This window comes from Chiloscyllium punctatum, chromosome 1, assembly GCF_047496795.1.
Source record: "Chiloscyllium punctatum isolate Juve2018m chromosome 1, sChiPun1.3, whole genome shotgun sequence".
Classification (NCBI taxonomy): domain Eukaryota; kingdom Metazoa; phylum Chordata; class Chondrichthyes; order Orectolobiformes; family Hemiscylliidae; genus Chiloscyllium; species Chiloscyllium punctatum.
The window spans coordinates 149,103,442-149,123,959 of NC_092739.1; the positions used below are offsets into that span (position 1 = coordinate 149,103,442).

At 41.6% G+C, this 20,518-nt stretch overlaps 1 protein-coding gene across 4 annotated transcripts in view; it reads left to right on the plus strand.

Moving 5' to 3' along the window:
* The window catches only part of ctnna2 (catenin (cadherin-associated protein), alpha 2), a 1,236,619-nt gene that overhangs the window by 878,906 nt on the left and 337,195 nt on the right, over positions 1–20,518 (plus strand). For all 4 annotated transcript variants that reach the window (XM_072576926.1, XM_072576917.1, XM_072576908.1 and 1 more), the window contains one exon: positions 14,216–14,308. In XM_072576926.1, coding sequence (XP_072433027.1) covers positions 14,216–14,308 — 93 coding nt within the window. The remainder of the gene's footprint in view (positions 1–14,215; positions 14,309–20,518) is intronic.

Below are 20,518 nucleotides of genomic sequence, written 5' to 3' on the forward strand. Positions count from 1 at the left end.
CATCTTGGAAGAAATTTGTTCTCCTCTTCAGGTAAAATGGGGGTCTAGGTGGTGACATCCGCTGTGTCCATCTCAGATTCCAAAGTATATTCAACACTTGACGGAGAGGATGGGTCAGTTGGTAAAGGGATACTGTACCTCTATGGAGTTATATCACTTCCATTGCATTGCTGATGATTGCAACTGTATTAATGAGGCATTGGTTGGCTGCATAGGATTTGTCCTGCTTTTTGTGGTTTATTTTCCATAACATTTAGCATCTATGTGGTACTAAATCAACCATATATTTGCTGTGGCTACAAAAGCAAATGAGATTTGCTCTGATGAATAACCTGATTCACCAAAGCCTGTGCACCATGCACCAGATACAAATCAGGAGTGCATTGCAGTACTTTCTACTTCTCTGGATGGTTATATCAGAAGCAATCGTTAATAAATTTGACACTGTCCACAACAAAGTGGCTCACTTAATTGGCACCCCATCTGGCAGCTTCAGCATTCAGTTCCTGTACCACTTTAGCGTTGTGGTAGATGTGTTTATCACCTACAAATTGCATTACAACAACTCGCTAAGGCTCCTTAGCTCCTTCTAAATCCATAAGGATACCCCACCATGTTTCTGACTAAGCCATACACCATCCTAACTTCAACTATATCATTGTTCAACTACAACTATCATTGTACCATTATTTTCAAAGTCTCTCTCTGACATTGGTGTAGGTTTAACTACCCTCCACAGTAGTTCAAGAGAATGGCTCAGCACCATCTCCTCAATGGAAATTAAGCATGGGACATTTGCTGGCATGGCTTTTAATGTCCATATCATAAGAATGAATAAAAAGCAAGTGATGACCTGTGATTAGATTGACAAGAACAGTACTAACACCTACTCAGACAACCCATGGAGCAACATTGGAGGAAAATGGTGTGGTCAGTTTGTCAAGGGCTTCAATTAAGTCAAGGAATACAATAAGGGAAGGTTAACCTTAATCTCAATTCCATAGAAAGTCATTTGTGACTTCAATAAGTATTAGACATGCTTTTCTGGTATGGTGGAAAGAGCAAAGGTCTGCCTACAGTGATTTACACATGGATTTTGATTCTGAATAATCTTTCATCTTCATTGTAGTCATATCAGGACCTTACAGTCTAAAATGGGGGAATATTTTACTTTTCCATATAGCACCATCAGGTATTGTCTTGGTCACTTACTGTTGAGCAATCTCACGGAAAGCATAAGTCTTCCTGTGGAGCATTTCAAAATATTTAAATTTCAGTCAAGGCTGGTATTCTTCAATGACTACATTTGAATGTTTTTCTATTGCATAGAACAATTCAGAAAAGATACAATCCAGCTGATCGTTTGTTGTGTTTGTCCTACTTCTTTCGTGAAGCTATGTCACTCATTCCATGCCCCCGCATTTCCAGGTTGCACTGTTCTTCCTCCCTTGAAGAATTTAATTATCTTCCGAATGTTAGTATTTAGTCTGCTTCCACCACCCTGCATGATAGCCAAACACTTCAAGCTCAAAGTCCTTTGTGCCTGTAGAATCATCAGAGAAATATCCTCCTCCATGGCAATCCATGGCTCCTATTGACAGTGCAAAATGGGTCAATAGCACGGATTGTCTCACCATCTTAGTTTAGATGAAAATATGCTGGCTGAAAATGGAGAAGTCTGGGTGAAGGGCATTGTCGAATAATTAAGGACAACACTGGAGCTAAAATGTGTGGGAAAATACATGAAGTAAATCTAGACAGAATCCTTAGGTAACAAAATCCAGTGGATTGTTATAGTTGAGGGAAATCATGTTGAAGTAGAAAATAATCCAAAGTCTTTCATTCAAAACTAAGAAAGAGTCTAACAGAAGGCAAGATGTGAAGAGTGGTTAAATTTGGAACTTAAAATGAACATGATATTGAAGTGATTACTCTATGACTGGGAAATAAATGCATAGAAAAGGAATATCTTGCAGATGACAAAGGCAAGACAGATAAAAGGAAGTTGAAAAAACATAACGTGCAGCTTTAAAACTTTAGTAGAAGAAAATTAAAGTAAATAAACAAGTGTGGCATATCATCACATTCTTAAGATGGCTTTGCAGTTTGTATTTTTTTGTTTATTTTACAATTCTGTTAAATGTGTATAGAAAATCCCACCATTAAACAGTTCTGATGATGAAGCTTGATTTAGTATTAGTTTTATACAGTTATAGATGTTAATGCAGCTGAAATGCCGTTGCAGTGAAAGAAGCTGGCCTGTATTTGCATCACAGGATTTACCATGGAAAAATATTAGCTGTACAAACCCTTAAATTAAATGACAAGTCACTGCAGCGTGAATGAGATGACATGCCAACTAAAAGATGTAGTGTGCAGAGAATTTGCAAGCCTTAAACATGTGATATATTATTCAGTAATGACAGGTTTTGCAGAGAGTTGAAGTGAAGCAAAATTGCTTCGTTATCCAGACCTTGATGAATTATGCGAATATGATGCTGTGTCAAAGAAGAAATGAGAAGGCTAAAATTTCACCTCTGCAATATCAGATATGGTTTGATCACATTATTTTGAGCGCACCCTTTGGTCTATTTATTTCTAAGAATGGTTTTGTTCATAACAGGCTTGAAAATTCATTGAAAATGTGGCAAATGTTTGGGTGGAGACATAGGAACTTTCATTTTGGAATTTCAAACAATATTTGGTACGAGAGATTATTGTATAAACTCCTGAGAATTAGAGCAATATATCTGCATGCATTGAGGAATAGTATCGGAATAAATGAGACACTTTTACGTTGGCAGACTATAACTGGCAGGATAGTGCAAAACTCAACAAGAGGGAAAAACACACTTGACTTTAATCTTACCAATTTTCTGGCTGCACATGCATTTGTCCATGATAATATCGGTGAGAGTGATCACCGTACAGTACCTGTCTTTACGTTGAGGGTACCATCTATCATGTTATGTGACTCTATTACCATGCCAAATGGGAGAGACTTTGAACAGATCTAGTAAATCAACACTGGGCATCCATGAGGTACTGTGGGCCATCAGCAGCAGCACAAACTGCAACCAAAACAGGGCTACTTGCATGTCAATCAGCATTAGCAGCAAGTGATAGACAGGGTTCAGTGATCCCAAAATTAACAGATCAGATCTAAGCTCTGCAGTTGTTGTACTCCCAAATCCAGGCATGAATGGTGATGGGCAATGAAACAACTGACTGGAGGAGGGGATGCTCCATAGACCTACTCAGCCTCAAAGATGGAAGAGCCAGTATAACACATTAGTGCAAAAGAAAAGGCTGAAACATTCGCAGCAATCTTCAGTCAGAAATGCCAAGTGAATGATCTAGCTTGGCTTCCTCCAGTGGTCCCTAGCATTACAGATACCAATCTTCAGCTAATTTGATTCACTCCATGTGACGTCAGGAAATAGTTGGAAGCACTGGACACAATAAAAGATATGGGCCCTGACAAAATTTGGCAATAGTACTGAAGACTTGTGCTCTTACACTTGTTGCTCCAGATTATTCCAACACTGGCATCTATCCAACAATGTGGAAAATTGTCCCAAGTATATCTGTCCTATACATAAAAGGCAGGGCAAATCCAACCCAGCCAATTACCACCTCATTCGTCTCCTCTCAATCATCAGTAATGTGTTGGAAGGTGTCATCAACAGTGCTTTCAAGCAGTACCTGTTCAGCAATAAACTGCTTGGTGATGCCCAGCTTAGGTTCCACTAGGGCTACTCAGCTTCTGACCTCATTACAGCCATGGTCCAAACATACAAAAGCACTGAATTCCAGTGGTGGTGTGAGAGTGACAGCCCTAGTAAAACTGGAATCAATGAGAATCAGGAGGCACACTCTCTTCTGGTTGGAGTCATACCGGGAACATAGGAAGATGGTTGTTATTGTAAGGGGTCAGTCATCACAGTTCCAAGATATCTCTGCAGAGGTTTCTCAGGGCTGTGTCCTAGGCCCAACCATCCTCAGTTGCTTCATTAATGACTGTCCCTCTATCATAAGGCCAGAAATGGGAATGTTCACCAACGATGGCTCAATCTTCAGTAGTATTCACGACTCTTCAGATACTGAAGCAGTCCATGTTTAAACGCAAACAAGATCTGGACAATAAAGCTAGTAACATGTACTCCACGCAAATGCCAGGCTGTGCTCATCGCCAGTAAGAGGCAATTTAACCACCAGATTAGAAACAATCTAATCTGGACAATACACAGACTTGGGCTGATAACAACTGGCAAACAATATCTGCACCACACAAATGCCAGGTTATGACCATCTCCAATAAGAAATACCTAACCACCACCCTTGACATTCAATGTTGTTACCATCATTGAATCCCCCACTATTAACACTCTTGGGGTTGCCATTGACCAGAAACTCAACTGGACTTGTTACATAAATATAGTAGCTACAAGAGCAGGTCAGAGGCTAGGAATATTGCAAACAGTAGCTCACCTCCTGACTCTCCAAAGCCTGTCCACCACTTATAAGGGGCAAGTTAAGTGTGTGTTGGAATACTTTTCACTTGCCTTGATATGTGCAGCTCCAACAACACTCAAGAAGCTCAACATCATTCAAAACAAAGCCACCAGCTTGAACAACATCAGATCCACAAACATCCACGACCTCCACCACTGATGCTCAGCAGAAGCAGTGTGTGCTATCTACAAAATGTATGGTGGAAATTCACCAAAGACCCTTAGACAACACCTTTCAAAATTTCAACCATTTCCATCCAGAAGAAAAAGGGTAGCAGATACATCTGAACATCGCTACCTGCAAGTTCCCTTCAACTCACTCATCAACCTGACTTGGAAATACAGAGCTGTTCCATAAGAAGGGATTTATGGAAAGCTATAAGGAAAAGGAGATCTAACTGAAACCTGAAAGGTGATGAGACTTCAAATGAGATTAAGTTTGGCTCTGATTTTGAAGAGGAGTTACATGCGTTTCTATGATTGAAAGACTATGGGATGGCAGAGGAAACAGGGACCAGAAAAAGCTAGGTATGGCTTGGAATTGTCATGGTTCATAAGGGAGTTGTCACAGAGCCTGATTGAAGTGGGTAAAGAGAGGGTGGGGAATGAAGCATGTCGGCAGTAGAGGTTTTGAGGGAGAAGCAAGTGAGTGATAAAGGGTAAAGTGTTCCAATGAACTGGAAGTGACAGGTCGAGAAGGATTAAGGTGATGATTATGGTAAACTCTGAAGATGAGTGCTATATTACCATCAGACTGGTTTATTTAATAGATGTCTTATCAGGAAAGGTACGCTCTGTGAGACCAAATGTGAGACCAAATGAGACCATTACTTTCCTCAGGATATTAAATGATTTTTTGGTGCTGTTGCTGCTACTATGTACACTCATGCTACTGCCAATTTGCCAACAAATCAAGGTCCGTAGACACCAAATGAACATTGGACCAGATATTCTAATTTGAATAGTAATATTTCCAAGGGATTTTTTTTTAAAGTTAGTCCATGGTGTTATTAAGACAATGGGTAACTGAAATCTGGGGATTATTCTAGCTATACCTGAGATGAGGGAATTGTATTTAGGGCTATATTTCATAGAGCATAGAAGGATGAGAGGTGATCCAATTGAAACACTTTTTAAAAGCAGTTTGGCAGGGTGAGGGCTGAGAAATTTTGTCCTTTGGCTTGGGAATCTAGAACACACACTCATACGCATGCTTGAAACGTGTATAATACTGTTATAAGTGGGCTGTTACAATCCCAGAGGGATTGCACATCACTTGGAAATTAGAAAACTGTCAAAGATTTATATTGGTTTACTTTGAACATTGAAGGTAGATTGTGTTAGAACATTATTGGAATGAACATTGGCTGAAAGCTGACTTGTGAACTGGAAACCCAGTCAGCAGTAATAAGGTGTTGTGGGAAGTCTAAATTGACAAAGTGCAAAACCTACCCCCTCCACCCCGACCTCCTCAATAGGAAAGAGGTCATGTCCTTGGGACTATCTTGCCAATTTTATCAATTGGCAACTCCAGCAGTACTAAAAATGCCATGAGCTCAGTAGTAGACACTAATGGTGCTACAATCTGGCCCCAATAAAAAGGTCCAATGGATCCTGGAGTACGCTAGACAGGGTTGTTGAGTCACAGAGGGTTTTGAATGCTTGTTTCGGAAGTGGGGGAGGGGGGGTTTGTCCACGGTGGGTTTTACAGAGCAGGTCGGGGGGAGGACATCCAGGAGTGTTTTACTTCTGAGGCTGCCTCCAAAGAGCATCCCCTGAAGATTGTGCTCATCCTGTCTCTATGGCATTTTAAAAACTTCTGTGAAAGGATAGGAGTGCCATTTGGCAGACCTGCTCATGCCAACTGTATTAAGGTGAACTGAGCTATTAACCAGCTCAATTGATCTTTATTTACCCAAAGGGAAAACCAGTAAAGAAGAACACAATAATGCTTCAAATTGAACGTGCTGGATATGGCAGCACCTTTATTATGAACTATACACAGTCAGTTAAATCAGTATGTCTCATTTGCAAGTTTGGATTTTTCTTTCCCTTCTGGGTGTTTACGATAGCAGCTTGCAGATTCCAATGTCTACTAATCTTCTGTGTTGTGGGGGGAGTTCAGGGGTTGGTGAAAGATTTATGGGTGAGCCATCCAGATTATGTTACCTGTCCACCCAACCCAAAACACATCCATTGGGGTATACATATTCAATCTGAATACACTCCAGATCCAGACCCATGTCCTTGATTTCACAGTGTGTGTTCCTGAGAATATAGCCTTTGAATAAGACATTGGGTTTGGCTTGATAAAACATTCATGAGTCATATTACTGCACCTCCTCAAATCCTGTCCCTGCTCCAGAAATTCATCTAACAGTTTTCATACACAGGTTGGGAAGTAAACTTCCCTGCTGTTTTGCTGCCAGCACTGTTTTCCTGATCAGCTGCCATATCAACAAGGCACTAAGACAAAAGAGGCAACAAAACGTGGTTTGCACATGATAGACCAGTTGGCACATCGCCTCCACCAGCACTTCAGTCAGTGAACAGAGAAGTGTGAAGTGAGTAGCAAAAAACACCGTACTGATCTGTCAAGCAAGTCCTGGGATCTATGTAGATTTATGAGAGAAATATATATATACAGAGAAAGGATCAATGATGTCCCAGTGAGATACTCATGAGAAAACATCAGAAATTAATCAGTTGTTTTCTTGAAATGAAGACTGTTTATCTCAAGGTGAGGAATGTTTCTTGGCCAAGCGAGGAAATCATGGAGCCTGGAGTCACGGAGTGATGTAAATGAGCACGAACATGCCCAGCTGTCCGGGCCAATGTGATATTTTTACTGCAAAATTTTGTACAAGGTGTTTTCTGTGTTACTGTCTAAAAAAATAACAAACCATGAACTGTGAACAGATGCTTCCAGATCTGAATGAGTGTTCTGCAGCATTTGGGGCTTTTATTTTTGAATTAATAATCATGATACAAACCTCTTGCCCTCAGTACACAATACCTGCTGTGCTACCTGGGAGTGCACAGAAGTAACCTGCTTGGACATACAGTGTATTGGACATACAGTGGGTCAGAATGTCATTCCCTCCTCATGAGTGCCAAATTCCCTCCCATTTTATACTTTTTGAAAAATGCAATTTGTAAATACATCGATTATTAATATATTAAAATGAGTTTGTTGGCTCAATATAAAATAACGTAGAGACCTCAGACTACAGAATGTTTACTTTCTCTCCCCCTCCCGCCACCAAATAATTGCTGAACATCTTTATGTTCACAAGACAGAAATCAATTTATTGATAACAGTTCAAAGCTAATTGATTCATTACTTGATGAGATGGTGAAATCTAACCAACTCCAGCTTGAGTATCTCAATTGAATATCTGAAGCAACATTTATTAAATGTATGGCTCCCAAATTCTCACTCAGTTTAAAGCCTTGCATTCTCCTGGCCACTTGCTATCACCTGCATAGTATCACCTGCTTCTATCCCTAACTCTCATTGCAATCATGGGAATTCCCATCCTTTCTTTTGTCCTTGGCAATTTCTTCAGCTCCTCAGAATGCAAGTCTCCAGCTCCAACATTCTGCTGATAATGTTGGATGTTCTCATACCTCAGTTTGACCATGGGTGGCAAAGCCTCAAAGGAATTTCTGCTGATGGAATTTTTGTTTCTGTTTATTCCTCTCTTCCTTGCTTCATCTCTTTCCTTTGCTGTGTTAAAAGAGGAGGTGATGGTCTAATGGTATTTCTGCTGGACTGTTAACCGAGAGACCCAGGTTCAAATCCCATCATGGCAGAGTGGAATTTTAATTCATTTAAAAATATGGAATTAAGAGTCTGAAGTTGACCATGAATCCATTGTTGATTGTCAGGAAAAGTCTATCTGGTGCACTAATGTCCTTTTGGGAAGGAAACTACCATGCTAACCTGATACGGCCTCCATGTGACTCCACCAATGCAGTTGACTCTTAACTTCCTTCTGAGTAATTAGGGATGGGCAATAAATGGCTAAACCAGTGATGCCCACATTCCATGAATCCTGGAATAACTCATCCAAACAACTATTCATGACATGTGTGTCTTGACCAGTAAATCTTGACCTTTGCTCCCCAGTGGGAACTCAGATGAGTGAGGGTCCTGCCTGTCTTGAGTAGCAGGAGACTGTCAGTACTGACTGCTAAGCTGCTAGCATCCTGCTGTCAAAGGCACCTGCTGAGACAGGAGGAAGAATGATCAATATTAAATGACTGTGTGGGGTGGCCCAATACTTCCGTATAAGAACTAGGGAAGATTTCCAAAAAGTCGAGGCCCAGATAAAAATCTAATTAAAATCAATAGCAAGTTTGTATTTGCTTCTCACTTTGGTTCCTGATCTCAGCAGGCTTGGCTATGCTGGATTCAGGTTTAAATTGTACATCAATTTAGCCAAACTACATCTTTAAAAAGGACCGCACTCCACATTAACATTCTCATTCCCCTGCCGCCCAAATTTGGTTCTGCATGGAGGGGCATCGTTAAATTCAAGGCCTCGATCTCGACATTTGTGGGAAGGAAAGCATGGGATCATCATCCTAAGGTAAATCAAGGTGGGATTTTATATACTTAATGGTAAGGCCCTGGGAAGTGCTGCCGAACAAAGAGACCTTGTAGCACAGGTTCATCATTCCTCAAAAGTGGAGTGACAGGTAGACAGGATAGTGAAGGGGAAAGTGAGGACTGCAGGTGGTGGAGATCAGAGTTGAGAGTGTGCTGCTGGAAAAGCACAGCAGGGCAGGTAGCGTCCGTGGAACAGGAGAATCAACGTTTAGGGCAAAAGCCCTTCATCAGGAATGTGGAAGAAGGCGTTTGGTACGCTTGCCTTTATTGGTCAGAGCATTGAGTACAGGAGTTGGGAGATCATGTTGCAGCTGTACAGGACATTGGTTAGGCCACTTTTGGAATATTGTGTGCAATTCTGGTCTCCCTCCTGTCCGAATAATGTTGAGAAACTTGAAAGGATCCATAAAATATTTACAAGACTATTGCCAGGATTGGAGGATTTGAGCTATAAGGAGAGGCTGTCTAGGTTGGGACTATTTTCCCTGGATCATCAGAAGCTGAGGGGTGACCTTGTAGAGGTTTATAAAATCATGAGGAACATGGATAGGGTAAACAAACAAGGTCTTTTCTCTGGTTGAGGGAGTCCAGAACTAAAGGACGTCAGTTTAGGGTGAAAGGAAAAATTTAAAAGAGACCTAAGGGGCAACTTTTTCATGCATAGGGTGGTGCATGTATGGAATGAGCTGCCAGAGGAAGTGGTGTAGGCTGGTACAATTACAACATTTAAAAGGCATCTGGATGGGTATATGAATAGATTCTGGATTAGTGGTGCTGGAAGAGCACAGCAGTTCAGGCAGCATCCAAGGAGCTTCGAAATCGATGTTTCGGGCAAAAGCCCTTCATCAGGATGAGGGCTTTTGCCCGAAACATCGATTTCGAAGCTCCTTGGATGCTGCCTGAACTGCTGTGCTCTTCCAGCACCACTAATCCAGAATCTGGTTTCCAGCATCTGCAGTCATTGTTTTTACCTGGGTATATGAATAGGGAGACTTTAGAGGGATATGGACAATTGCTGGCAAATGGGATTGGACTAATTTAGGAAATCTGATCAGCATGGAGAAGTTGGACCAAAGGGTCCATTTCCATACGGTATTTCTGTGATTCTATGACCATAGAAATGTATTTTCGCAGAGGAGATAGTGGGCAATACTCTGGAATGGAATCGCTGGTAAACCTTTTTTCCCCATCACAGACAGAGGATTTGGAGTTCTAATTGTTGCCTACTGTAAACAGATCATTTACAGGCCAAACATAGAACTCACAACATTTTTCATCTGTTTATTTCAGCACCACATTCTGTGATGCATTTCAACAAGGTTTTTTTATCTTTATTTGTGGGACATGGGCATCATAGACTGGCCAGCATTTATTGTCTATCCTGTTCTTATTGCCCATCCCTTGTTGCCCTTGAGAAGGTGGTGGTTAGCTGCCACCTTGAACCACTGCAGTCCATGTGCTATGGGTTTACCCACAATGCCCTTAGGGAGGAAATTCCAGGATGCTGACCCAGCGATGATGAAGGAATGGAGATATATTTCCAAGTCAGGATGGTGAGTGGCGTGGAGGAAAACTTGCAGGTGGTGGTGTTCCTATGTACCTGTATTTGATGCCCTCGTCCTTCGATATGGAAGTGAGTATGAGTTTGGAAGATGGTGTCTAAGGATCTTTGGTGAATTTCTGCAGCACATTTTGTAAATAGTACACTGCTGCTACTGAGCATTGGTGGTGGAGGGAGTGGATGCTTGTCGATGTGGTGCCAATCAAGCGTGCTGCATTGTCCTGAATGGTGTCAAGCTTCTTGAATGTTGTTGGAACTGCATCCATCAACACAAGTGGTGATGAATTCATCACAGTTCTGACTTGTGTGGATATTAGGAAAGCTTTGGGGAGTCAGGAGGTGAGTTACTTGTCATAGTATTGTTACGACATGGCGGTAAACACTTCTGCTAATTAAACCAAACACACAGAGAAGCTCACCTCATCGTGTAATCTGTTAAATTACAAGTGACAGGAACTTCCCAAATTCCACTATATAAGACAAAAATATCAATTTTATTCTTTAACTCTAAAAGTGAACATTAAATAACAACTATTTACAAGTCTAAGCCTCCTTTCTGTTAAAGGTTTGTTATCTACCTTCTACTCTATCACAATATACTGATCCAATAACCACCCCCGTATTAAAATTACATCAACTTAATTTCAAAACCAGGTAGCAGCAGTCATCTCCAATGTCCTCCTTCCTCTGGCTTCGGATCTCTCTGGGTTGTCTTCGATCTTTTGCTGTAAAGATGTTTCTTGACTTATTCCTGATGAAGGGCTTTTGCCCGAAACGTCGATTTCGAAGCTATTTGGATGCTGCCTGAACTGCTGAGCTCTTCCAGCACCACTAATCCAGAATCTGGTTTCCAGCATCTGCAGTCATTGTTTTTACCAAATTGGACCAAAAGTCTGTTTCCATGTTGTCCAGCTCTATGACTCTATAACTCCATAATAGGTATCAGAGGGCAGACTATCCACTAATTGGAGTCATACCTAGCACATAGCAAGATGGCCATAGAAGTCAGTCACCTCAGTTCAAGGACATCTCTATTGGAATTCTTCAGGGTAGTGTCCTAGGACCTGCTTTATCAATGATCTTCCCTCCATCATAAGGTCAGAGGTGGGGATGTTCACTGATGATTGCACAATGTTCAGCAAAATTTGTGACTACTCAGACACTGGAGCAGTTCATGTTCAAATGCCATTAAGATGAAGGGCTTTTGCCCGAAACGTCGATTTCGAAGCTATTTGGATGCTGCCTGAACTGCTGTGCTCTTCCAGCACCACTAATCCAGAATTTTGGTCCAATTTGTCCATCAAGACAACATCCATGTTGACAAGTAGCAAGTAACATTCACACCACATAAATACCATCTCCAGTAAGAGACAATCCTTGACACTGTCCCTTGATATTCAATGGACCCATGGAGGGTATTTTCAATGTGAAGGCCGGACTTCGTCTCCACAAGGTTTATGCAGTGGTCACTATTATTGATATGTACTTACAGCTAGCATTTTGATAAGGATGAGGTCAAGTGTGTCTTCCCCTCTTGCGAATTTCTTCAATACCTGCTGTAAGCCCAGTTCAGCAGTGTTGTCCTTTCAGACTCAACTAGCTTGACCAATAGTGGCTGAGCCACTCTTGGTGATGGACATTGAAATCCCCCACACAGGGTAAATTTTGCACCCTTAATGTTCAACATGGAGGAGTATTAATTCATCAGCTGATGGAGAATGGCATGTGATAATCGGAGGAGGTTTCCTTGTCTATATTTATCCTGAAGCCAGAAGACTTCATGGGGTCAGAGTCGAGGTTGAGGACTCCCTGACCTATCCCTCCCGACTGTTTACCACTGTGCCACCATCTCTACTGAACCTGTCCTGCCAATGTGACAGGACACAACCATAGATGGTGATGGTGGTGTCTGGACATTGTCTGTGAGGTTTAATTCCATGATGATGACTATGTCAGGCTGTTGTCTTGTCTGTGAGATAGCTCTCCCAATTTTGGCAGTAGCCCCTAGATGTTAGTAAGGATGTCAGTAAAATGGCAGAACTTGGGAGAATAAATATTTCTAAAAAATGCATGACATTAAAGCTTTTAATCACGCAATGAATGTGACAGACTATTTTTAATTTGTTGTCAGTGTAATTCTGAGCACAGTCATGATTACCTGGTCTATGTTGTCCAACAGCAAATTCACATTTAATGTTGGATATGATATTCTAAAATTTACAAGCTTGTTGAGACTAAAACCAGCTCTGACAGCATCTATGGAGAGGAAGCAGAGTTAATATTTCAAGTCTGGTGACCCTCCTTCAGAACTGATATAAGCTTAAAAATATGGGTATTTGTGCTGTTAACATGCAATGAGGTGGGAGGGAGGAGTTTTAAAGGAATCAGAAGGTAGGTGGAGAAAGAGCCCAGAAAGAGAGAGAGTGAGAGAGAAAGTAGGTTAGACAGATAAAGGGACAGTTGATAGTATGCTAGGGAAGACGAAAAGCTGATTACAGGGACAATGAGAGGGTGAAAATTGGCTGGCTGTGCTGAAAGCAGCCTACGTTCATGACAATGCCTGGTGTGTGAAGGTGGATAAAGGATATGGAGGAAGTGTTCAGGCCCTGAAATTATTGAATTTGATTTTGAGTCCTGAAACTGCAGAATCCCCAAGTGGAAAATGAAATGTTGTTCTCCCAGCTTGTGCTGAGCTTTGCTGGAGCACTGCAACAGGCCTAAGACAGAGTTGTTGGCCAGGGAACACAACAGTGTGTTGAAGTGACAGCCAACTGGAATCTTGGCATCATTTTTATGGACAGAACATAGATATTCTGCAAAGCCATCACCCAGTCTGCCCAGACTCCCCAGGAGACCACAGGTTGTGCAGGTTGGGCATGTTCTGCATGTTGCCCATTGCAGACAATCTATTGGTCTGCATTCACAGTGTATTTAATTCATATATTGCTAGAAGCTACATATATTCACAGAGAGCCCTCTGTTCTTTGTAGACAAAAGGAATTTGTCCTTCAATTGCACCTTTTAATTGAGGAAAATATGATGAAGATTCCCCCACCCTGCTTCATTCCCCATGGCATTGTTCTGACCAACTAAAGTCACCTATCTGATCTAAGTTTAATCAGTTAACAAATCTTGCTATATCTCAATACCATGATGAGAAAATTAATCTGCATCGTCTTCTCAGGCTGGTCTTCCCTTTCGAAGTTTGACTTCTTGTGTGTCAATCCTAATGAGTGCAAAAGAAAACTTTGACTTCAATCTCTTTTGTGCAATGTTTAAGTTCTGCAGATGTTGGAACATGCTTAAAATAAACCAATATTGCTGAACAAAGTGATCACATTTTTCAGCTATTATCATCCAAACACGAGGCTGTTTGTTGCTCAGATGAAGACAAATCTTAGACTTGTCAATTTATAATGTAAATAATGGCCCTTTTGACTTCTGCTTGATTTCCCCACAGATGATGCACATCAGGAAAGTGTCAAACGTGGTAATGCAGTTTCTCATTTGCTATCTAAATTATAGGTCGCAAACTTGGCATGCTCCATCTCAAATAATGAGGAAGGCGTGAAGTTGGTTCGCATGGCAGCAACACAGATCGATAGCCTCTGCCCACAGGTAAGAAAAGATGCTGCTGGAAACATTGTCTTAGCTGCTACGCATTCACAGATGCAAGACATCTCAAACAAAAAGCTATCAGTATGAAAATTATAGGACTGGATAGATAATACCGTTCTGATTGTCTTTCACAGCCTGAATGACAGCAGGTGTCTTGAAACCAAATCATGCGTTTTAGAAACAAATGCAGAAAGCTATTTTTCTTTTACCAGACAAATGCTCCTGTTTGCAAAATAAAGAACATAGCTCCCGCTGTCTTAAAACACCGCTGGAAACTTAACTGCAAACAAAAGCCAAGAATATTCCAATAGGGCCTGCATGAAAAGCAGAGGACCTGCAGAATACTCTATTATTCCTGATAGCCAAAGGCAATCCAAATGTGAATATAATCCAAGCTTGGAATTCTAAATGTGCCATTGTGAATTCCCATTCATAATTCTTGTTCCAAGCGTAAAATCATCCCCAGCACCTGATTTTTATGCCAATCACACCAAACATAATGAACCAGCTGTCAGCTTTCTCCAAGAGAGACAAGTGCATTTCCTTAAATTCTGCCATTCCTGCAGATTTGTAATTTTTGCTTTGTCTTTTCTGTTTTTATCCTGGATAATTGGGAAATTGGAAAATGTTGAGTTTTGTTAAAGATTCATTAATGCATAGAGTCATAAACTTATACAACATGGAAACAGACCCTTCGGTCCAACTCCTCCTTCCGATCAGATATCCTAAATCAGAGTCCCATTTACAGCCCATATTCCTCTGAACTCTTCCTATTCATATACCCATCCAGATGCCTTTTAAATATCGTAATTGTGCCAGCACCCACCACTTCCTCTGGCAGTTCATTCCATACACACAATGCCCTCTGTGTGAAAAAGTGGCCCGTTAGGTCTCTTTAAATCTTTGCCATCTCACCTCAAACCTATGTCCTTGAGTTTTGGATTCCCCCAACTTGAGTCATAGAGTCATGGAAACAGACCCTTTGGTCCAACCTGTCCATGCCAACCAGATATTCCAACCCAATCAAGTCCTACCTGCCAGGACCTGGCTCATATCCCTCCAAACCCTTCCTATTCATATACCCATCCAAATGCCTCTTAAATGTGCAATTGTACCAGCCTCCACCACTTCCTCTGGCAGATCATTCCATACACGTACCACCCTCTCTATGAAAAGGTTGCCCCTAGGTCTCTTTTATATCTTTTCCCTCTCACCCTAAACCTATGCCCTCTAGTTCTGAGAAAAGACTTTGTCTATTTACCCTATCCATGCCCCTCATGATTTTGTAAACTTCTATAAGGTCACCCCTCAGCCTCCGACGCTCTAGGGAAAACAGCCCCAGTCTGTTCAACCTCTCCCTATAACTCAAATCCGCCAACCCTGGCAACATTCTTGTAAATCTTTTCTGAACCCTTTCAAGTTTCACAACATCTTTCTGATAGGAAGGAGACCAGAATTGCACACAATATTCCAACAGTGGCTACCAATGTCTTGTACAGCTGCAAAATGACCTCCCAACTCCTGTACTCAATATTCTGACCAATAAAAGAAAGCATACCAAACACCTTCCTCACTATCCTATCTACCTGCAACTCCACTTTCAAGGAGCTATGAGCCTGCACTCCAAGGTCTCTTTGTTCAGCAACACTCACGAGGACCGTATCATTATGTATATAAGTCCTGCTAAGATTTGCTTTCCCAAAATGCAGCACCTCGCATTTATCTGAATTAAACTCCTGCCACTTCTCAGCCCATTGGCCCATCTGGTCAAGATCCTGTTGTAATCTGAGGTAACCGTCTTCGCTGTCCACTACACCTCCAATTTTGGTGTCATCTGCAGACTTACTAACTGTACCTCTTATGCTCGCATCCAAAGCATTTATATAAATGACAAAAAGTTGAGGGCCCAGCACCGATCCTTGTGGCACTCCACTGGTCACAGGCATCCTGTCTCAATAACAACCTTCCATCACCACTCTCGGTCTTCTACCTTTGAGCCAATTCTATATCCAAATGGCTAGTTCTCCTTGTATTCCATGAGATCTAACCTTGCTAATCAGTCTCCCATGGGGAACCTTGAACGCCTTACTGAAGTCCATATAGATCACATTTACTGCTCTGCCCTCATCAATCCTTTTTGTTACTTCCTCAAAAAACTCAATCAAGTTTGTGAGATGTGATTTCCCATGCACAAAGCCATGTTGACTATCCCTAATCAGTTCTTGCTTTTCCAAATACATGTACATCCTGTCCCTCAGGATTCCCTCCAACAACTTGCCCACCACCGAGGTCAGGCTCACTGGTCTATAGTTCCCTGGCTTGTCCTTACCACCCTTCTTAAACAGTGGCACCACATTTGCCAACCTCCAGTCTTCCGGCACCTCACCTGTGACTATCGATGATACAAATATCTCAGCAAGAGACCCAGTAATCAGTTCCCTGGCTTCCTACGGCATTCTAGGATACACCTGACCAGGTCCTGGGGATTTATCCACCTTTATGCATTTCAAGACGTCCAGCACTTCCTCCTCTGTAATTTGGACATTTTGCAAGGTGTCACCATCTGTTTCCCTACAGTCTATATCTTCCATATCCTTTTCCACAGTAAATACTGATGCAAAATACTCATTTAGTATCCCCCCCATTTTCTGCGGCTCCACACAAAGTCCATCTTGCTGATCTTTGAGGGGCCCTATTTTCTCCCTAGTTACCCTTTTGTCCCTAACGTATTTGTTAAAACCCTTTGGATTCTCCTTAATTCTGTTTGCCAAGGCTATCGCATGTCCCCTTTTTGCCCTCCTGATTTCCCTCTTATGTACACTCCTATTGCCTTGATACTCTTCTAAGGATTCACTCGATCTATCCTGTCTATACCTGACATATGCTTCCTTCTTTTTCTTAACCAAACCCTCAATTTCTTTAGTCATCCAGCATTCCCTATACCTACCAGTCTTTCCGTTCACCCTAACTGGAATATACTTTCTCTGGATTCTCGTTATCTCATTTCTGAACGCTTCCCATTTTCCAGCCATCCCTTTACCTGTGAACATCTGCGCCCAAGCAGCTTTCGAAAGTTCTTGCCTAATACCGTCAAAATTGGCCTTCCTCCAAATTAGACTTTTAGATCTGGTCGATCCTTTTCAATCACTATTTTAAATCTCATAGAATTATGGTCGCTGGCCTTAAAGTGCTCGCCCTGACACCTCAGTCACCTGCCCTGCCTTATTTCCCAAGAGTAGGTCAAATTTTGCACCTTCTCCAGTAGGTACATCCACATAGTGAATCAGAAAATTGTCTGGTACACACTTAACAAATTCCTCTCCATATAAAATCTTAACACTATGGCAGTCCCAGTCTATGTTTGGAAAGTAAAAATCCCCTACCATAATCACCCTATTATTCTTACAGATAGCTGAGATCTCCTTACAAATTTGTTTCTCAATTTCCCTCTGACTATTAGTAGGTCTATAATACAATCTCAATAAGATGATCATCCCTTCCTTATTTCTCAGCTCCACCCAAATAACCTCCGTGGATGTATTTCCAGGAATATCCTCCCTCAGCATAACTATAATGCTATCCCTTATCAAAAATGCCACTCCCTGTCCTCTCTTGCCTCCCTTTCTATCCTTCCTGTAGCATTTGTATCCTGGAACATTAAGCTGCCAGTCCTGTCCATCCCTGAGCCACGTTTCTGTAATTGCTATGATATCCCAGTTCCATGTTCCGAACCATGCCCTGAGTTCATCTGCCTTCCCTTGCATTGAAATAAATGCAGTTTAATTTATTCATCCTACCTTGTCCCTGCCTGCCCTGACTGTTTGATTCACTTCTGTTCTCAACTGTATCAGTCTCAGATTGACCTCTTTCCTCACTATCTCTGTGGGACCAAACCCTCCTCCCCGCCCCCCACCTTACTAGTTTAAATCCTCCCGAGCAAATTTCCCTGCCAGTATATTAGTCTCCTTCCAATTTAGGTGCAATCTATCCTTCCTGTACAGGTCACTTCTCCTCCAGAAGAGATTCCAATGATCCAAAAATGTGAATCCTTCTCCCATACAGCAGCTCCTCAGCCATGCATTCATCTGCTCTATCCTCCTATTCCTGTTCTCACTAGCTCGTAGGATTGGGAGTAATCCAGATATTACTACTCTCGAGGACCTCCTTTTTAAATTCCTGCCTAACTCTTTGTATTCTCCCTTCAGACTCTCAACCTTTTTTTTACCTGTGTCATTGGTTCCAATGTGGACAATGACCTCTTGCTGGAGCCTCTCCCCCATGAGATCATTCTGCATCCTCTCTGAGACATCCTTGATCCTGGCACCAGGGAAGTAACACACCATTCTGATTTTTTTGCTGCTTGGGGAATAGACATTGGCAATTCACCCTATCCATTCTCCTCATGATTTTATAAATCTCAATAAGGTCACCCCTCAGCCTCCAATGCTTCAGGAAAACTAGCCCCAGCCTATTCAAGCTCTTCCTATAACTCTTACACCCCAGCCCTAATAACATCTTTGTAAGTCTTTTCTGAACACTTTCAAGTTTCACAACATCCTTCCTATAGCAGAGAGACCAGAATTGAAAGCAGTGTTTCAAACGTGGCCTAACCAATGTCCTGTACAGCTGCAGCATAACCTCATAACTCCTATACTCAGTGCACTGACCAATAAAGGAAAGCATACCTGATGCCTTCTTCCACCATCCTGTCTATCTGGGACTCTACTTTCAAGGAAATACGAACCTGCATTCCAAGGCCTTTTTGTTCAGTAACGCTCTCCAGGACCTTTCCATTACGTGTAAACGCCCCTCAGTGATTTGCCTGTCCAAAATGAGCCGTCTCCCATTTGTCTAAATTAAAATCCATCTGCCACTCCTCGGCCCATCGTTCCATCTGATCAAGGTCCCAGAATACTCAGAGGTAATGTTCTTCACTGTTCACCTCCAATCTTGGTGTCATCTGCAAACCTTCCAATCATACCTTCTATGTTTTCATCCAAACATTTAAATAAATGATGAAAAGCAGTGGACTCAGCACTGGTCCTTGTGGCACACCACTGCAAACAGGACTCCAGTTTGAAAATCAACCCTCCATCAACACCACCCTCTGTCTTCCACCTTTGAGCATTCTAAGGTCTGAAAATGCAGGGAAGCCTTCAACAGGTCTAACAATGTATTTGCTGGGAAAATTCATAGCTTGGACCATCGACCTCTCTACCAACCTCCATGTCCCATATATCTCCATTCCAAGCTGTACCTTACCCATCTCCTATGGCCTTTCACCCTCCATGCCAAGCCACTCCTCCATTACCTCTCACTAACCCATATGCTTCCATGCCATACTTAGCACTTCCACTTACCCAGTGTACATTGTGTAGAACCAATGAACTGTACAGCAGCAATAGCATTTGTGAAAAGCAAGTTTAAAAGCATTAATTTATAACTGCATTGTTTTAAAAAACTTATTCCAGAACAACCAAATCATTTAATTAGTAATAGCATACCATGTACATACTTAAACCTCTTTATCTTTTGTAAATAAATGTTACAGAATTGACAGAAGATTCGTCAGCGAAAAAGAGCTATCAAGCAATATCTGGGCTCTCAGGAAAACCTCATTCCTGGTGTATTTCATAGATGTCATACACTGCAGCTACTTTTGATGAGTCTTTGATGTCATGGATGTTTAATTTTGTAGATTAGCGTGCCTTAACCTGAATTCTGTTGAGTTTCTTGGATGCTATTGAAGCTACATTCATGCATGCAAGTGGAGAATATTTGATCACACTCCTGACATGCCTTGTAAATGACACGCAGACTTTGGCGAGTCAGTATTTGATTAAATTGCCACAGAGTTGCCAAAACATGACCTGCTGTATTTTTGTAGTAACTATATGGCTGATCCATTAAAGTTTCTGATCAATGGTAATCAGGATGATAATACTGTTGAATGTAATGATGGTAGTGGCATTGAATATCAAGGAGTTACGGTTATACTCTCTTTTGCGACTGGTGTGAAACAAAGTTAAAAAATCACACAACACCAGGTGATGGTCCAACAGGTTTATTTGGAAGCATTAGATTTTGAAGTGCTGTTTCTTCATCAGGTGGTTGTGGAGCAGAACCTAAGATACAAAATTTTGTAGCAAAAAGTTACAGTGTCATGCAGCTGAAATATATTAAACAAACTTAGATTACCTTCAACCAAAT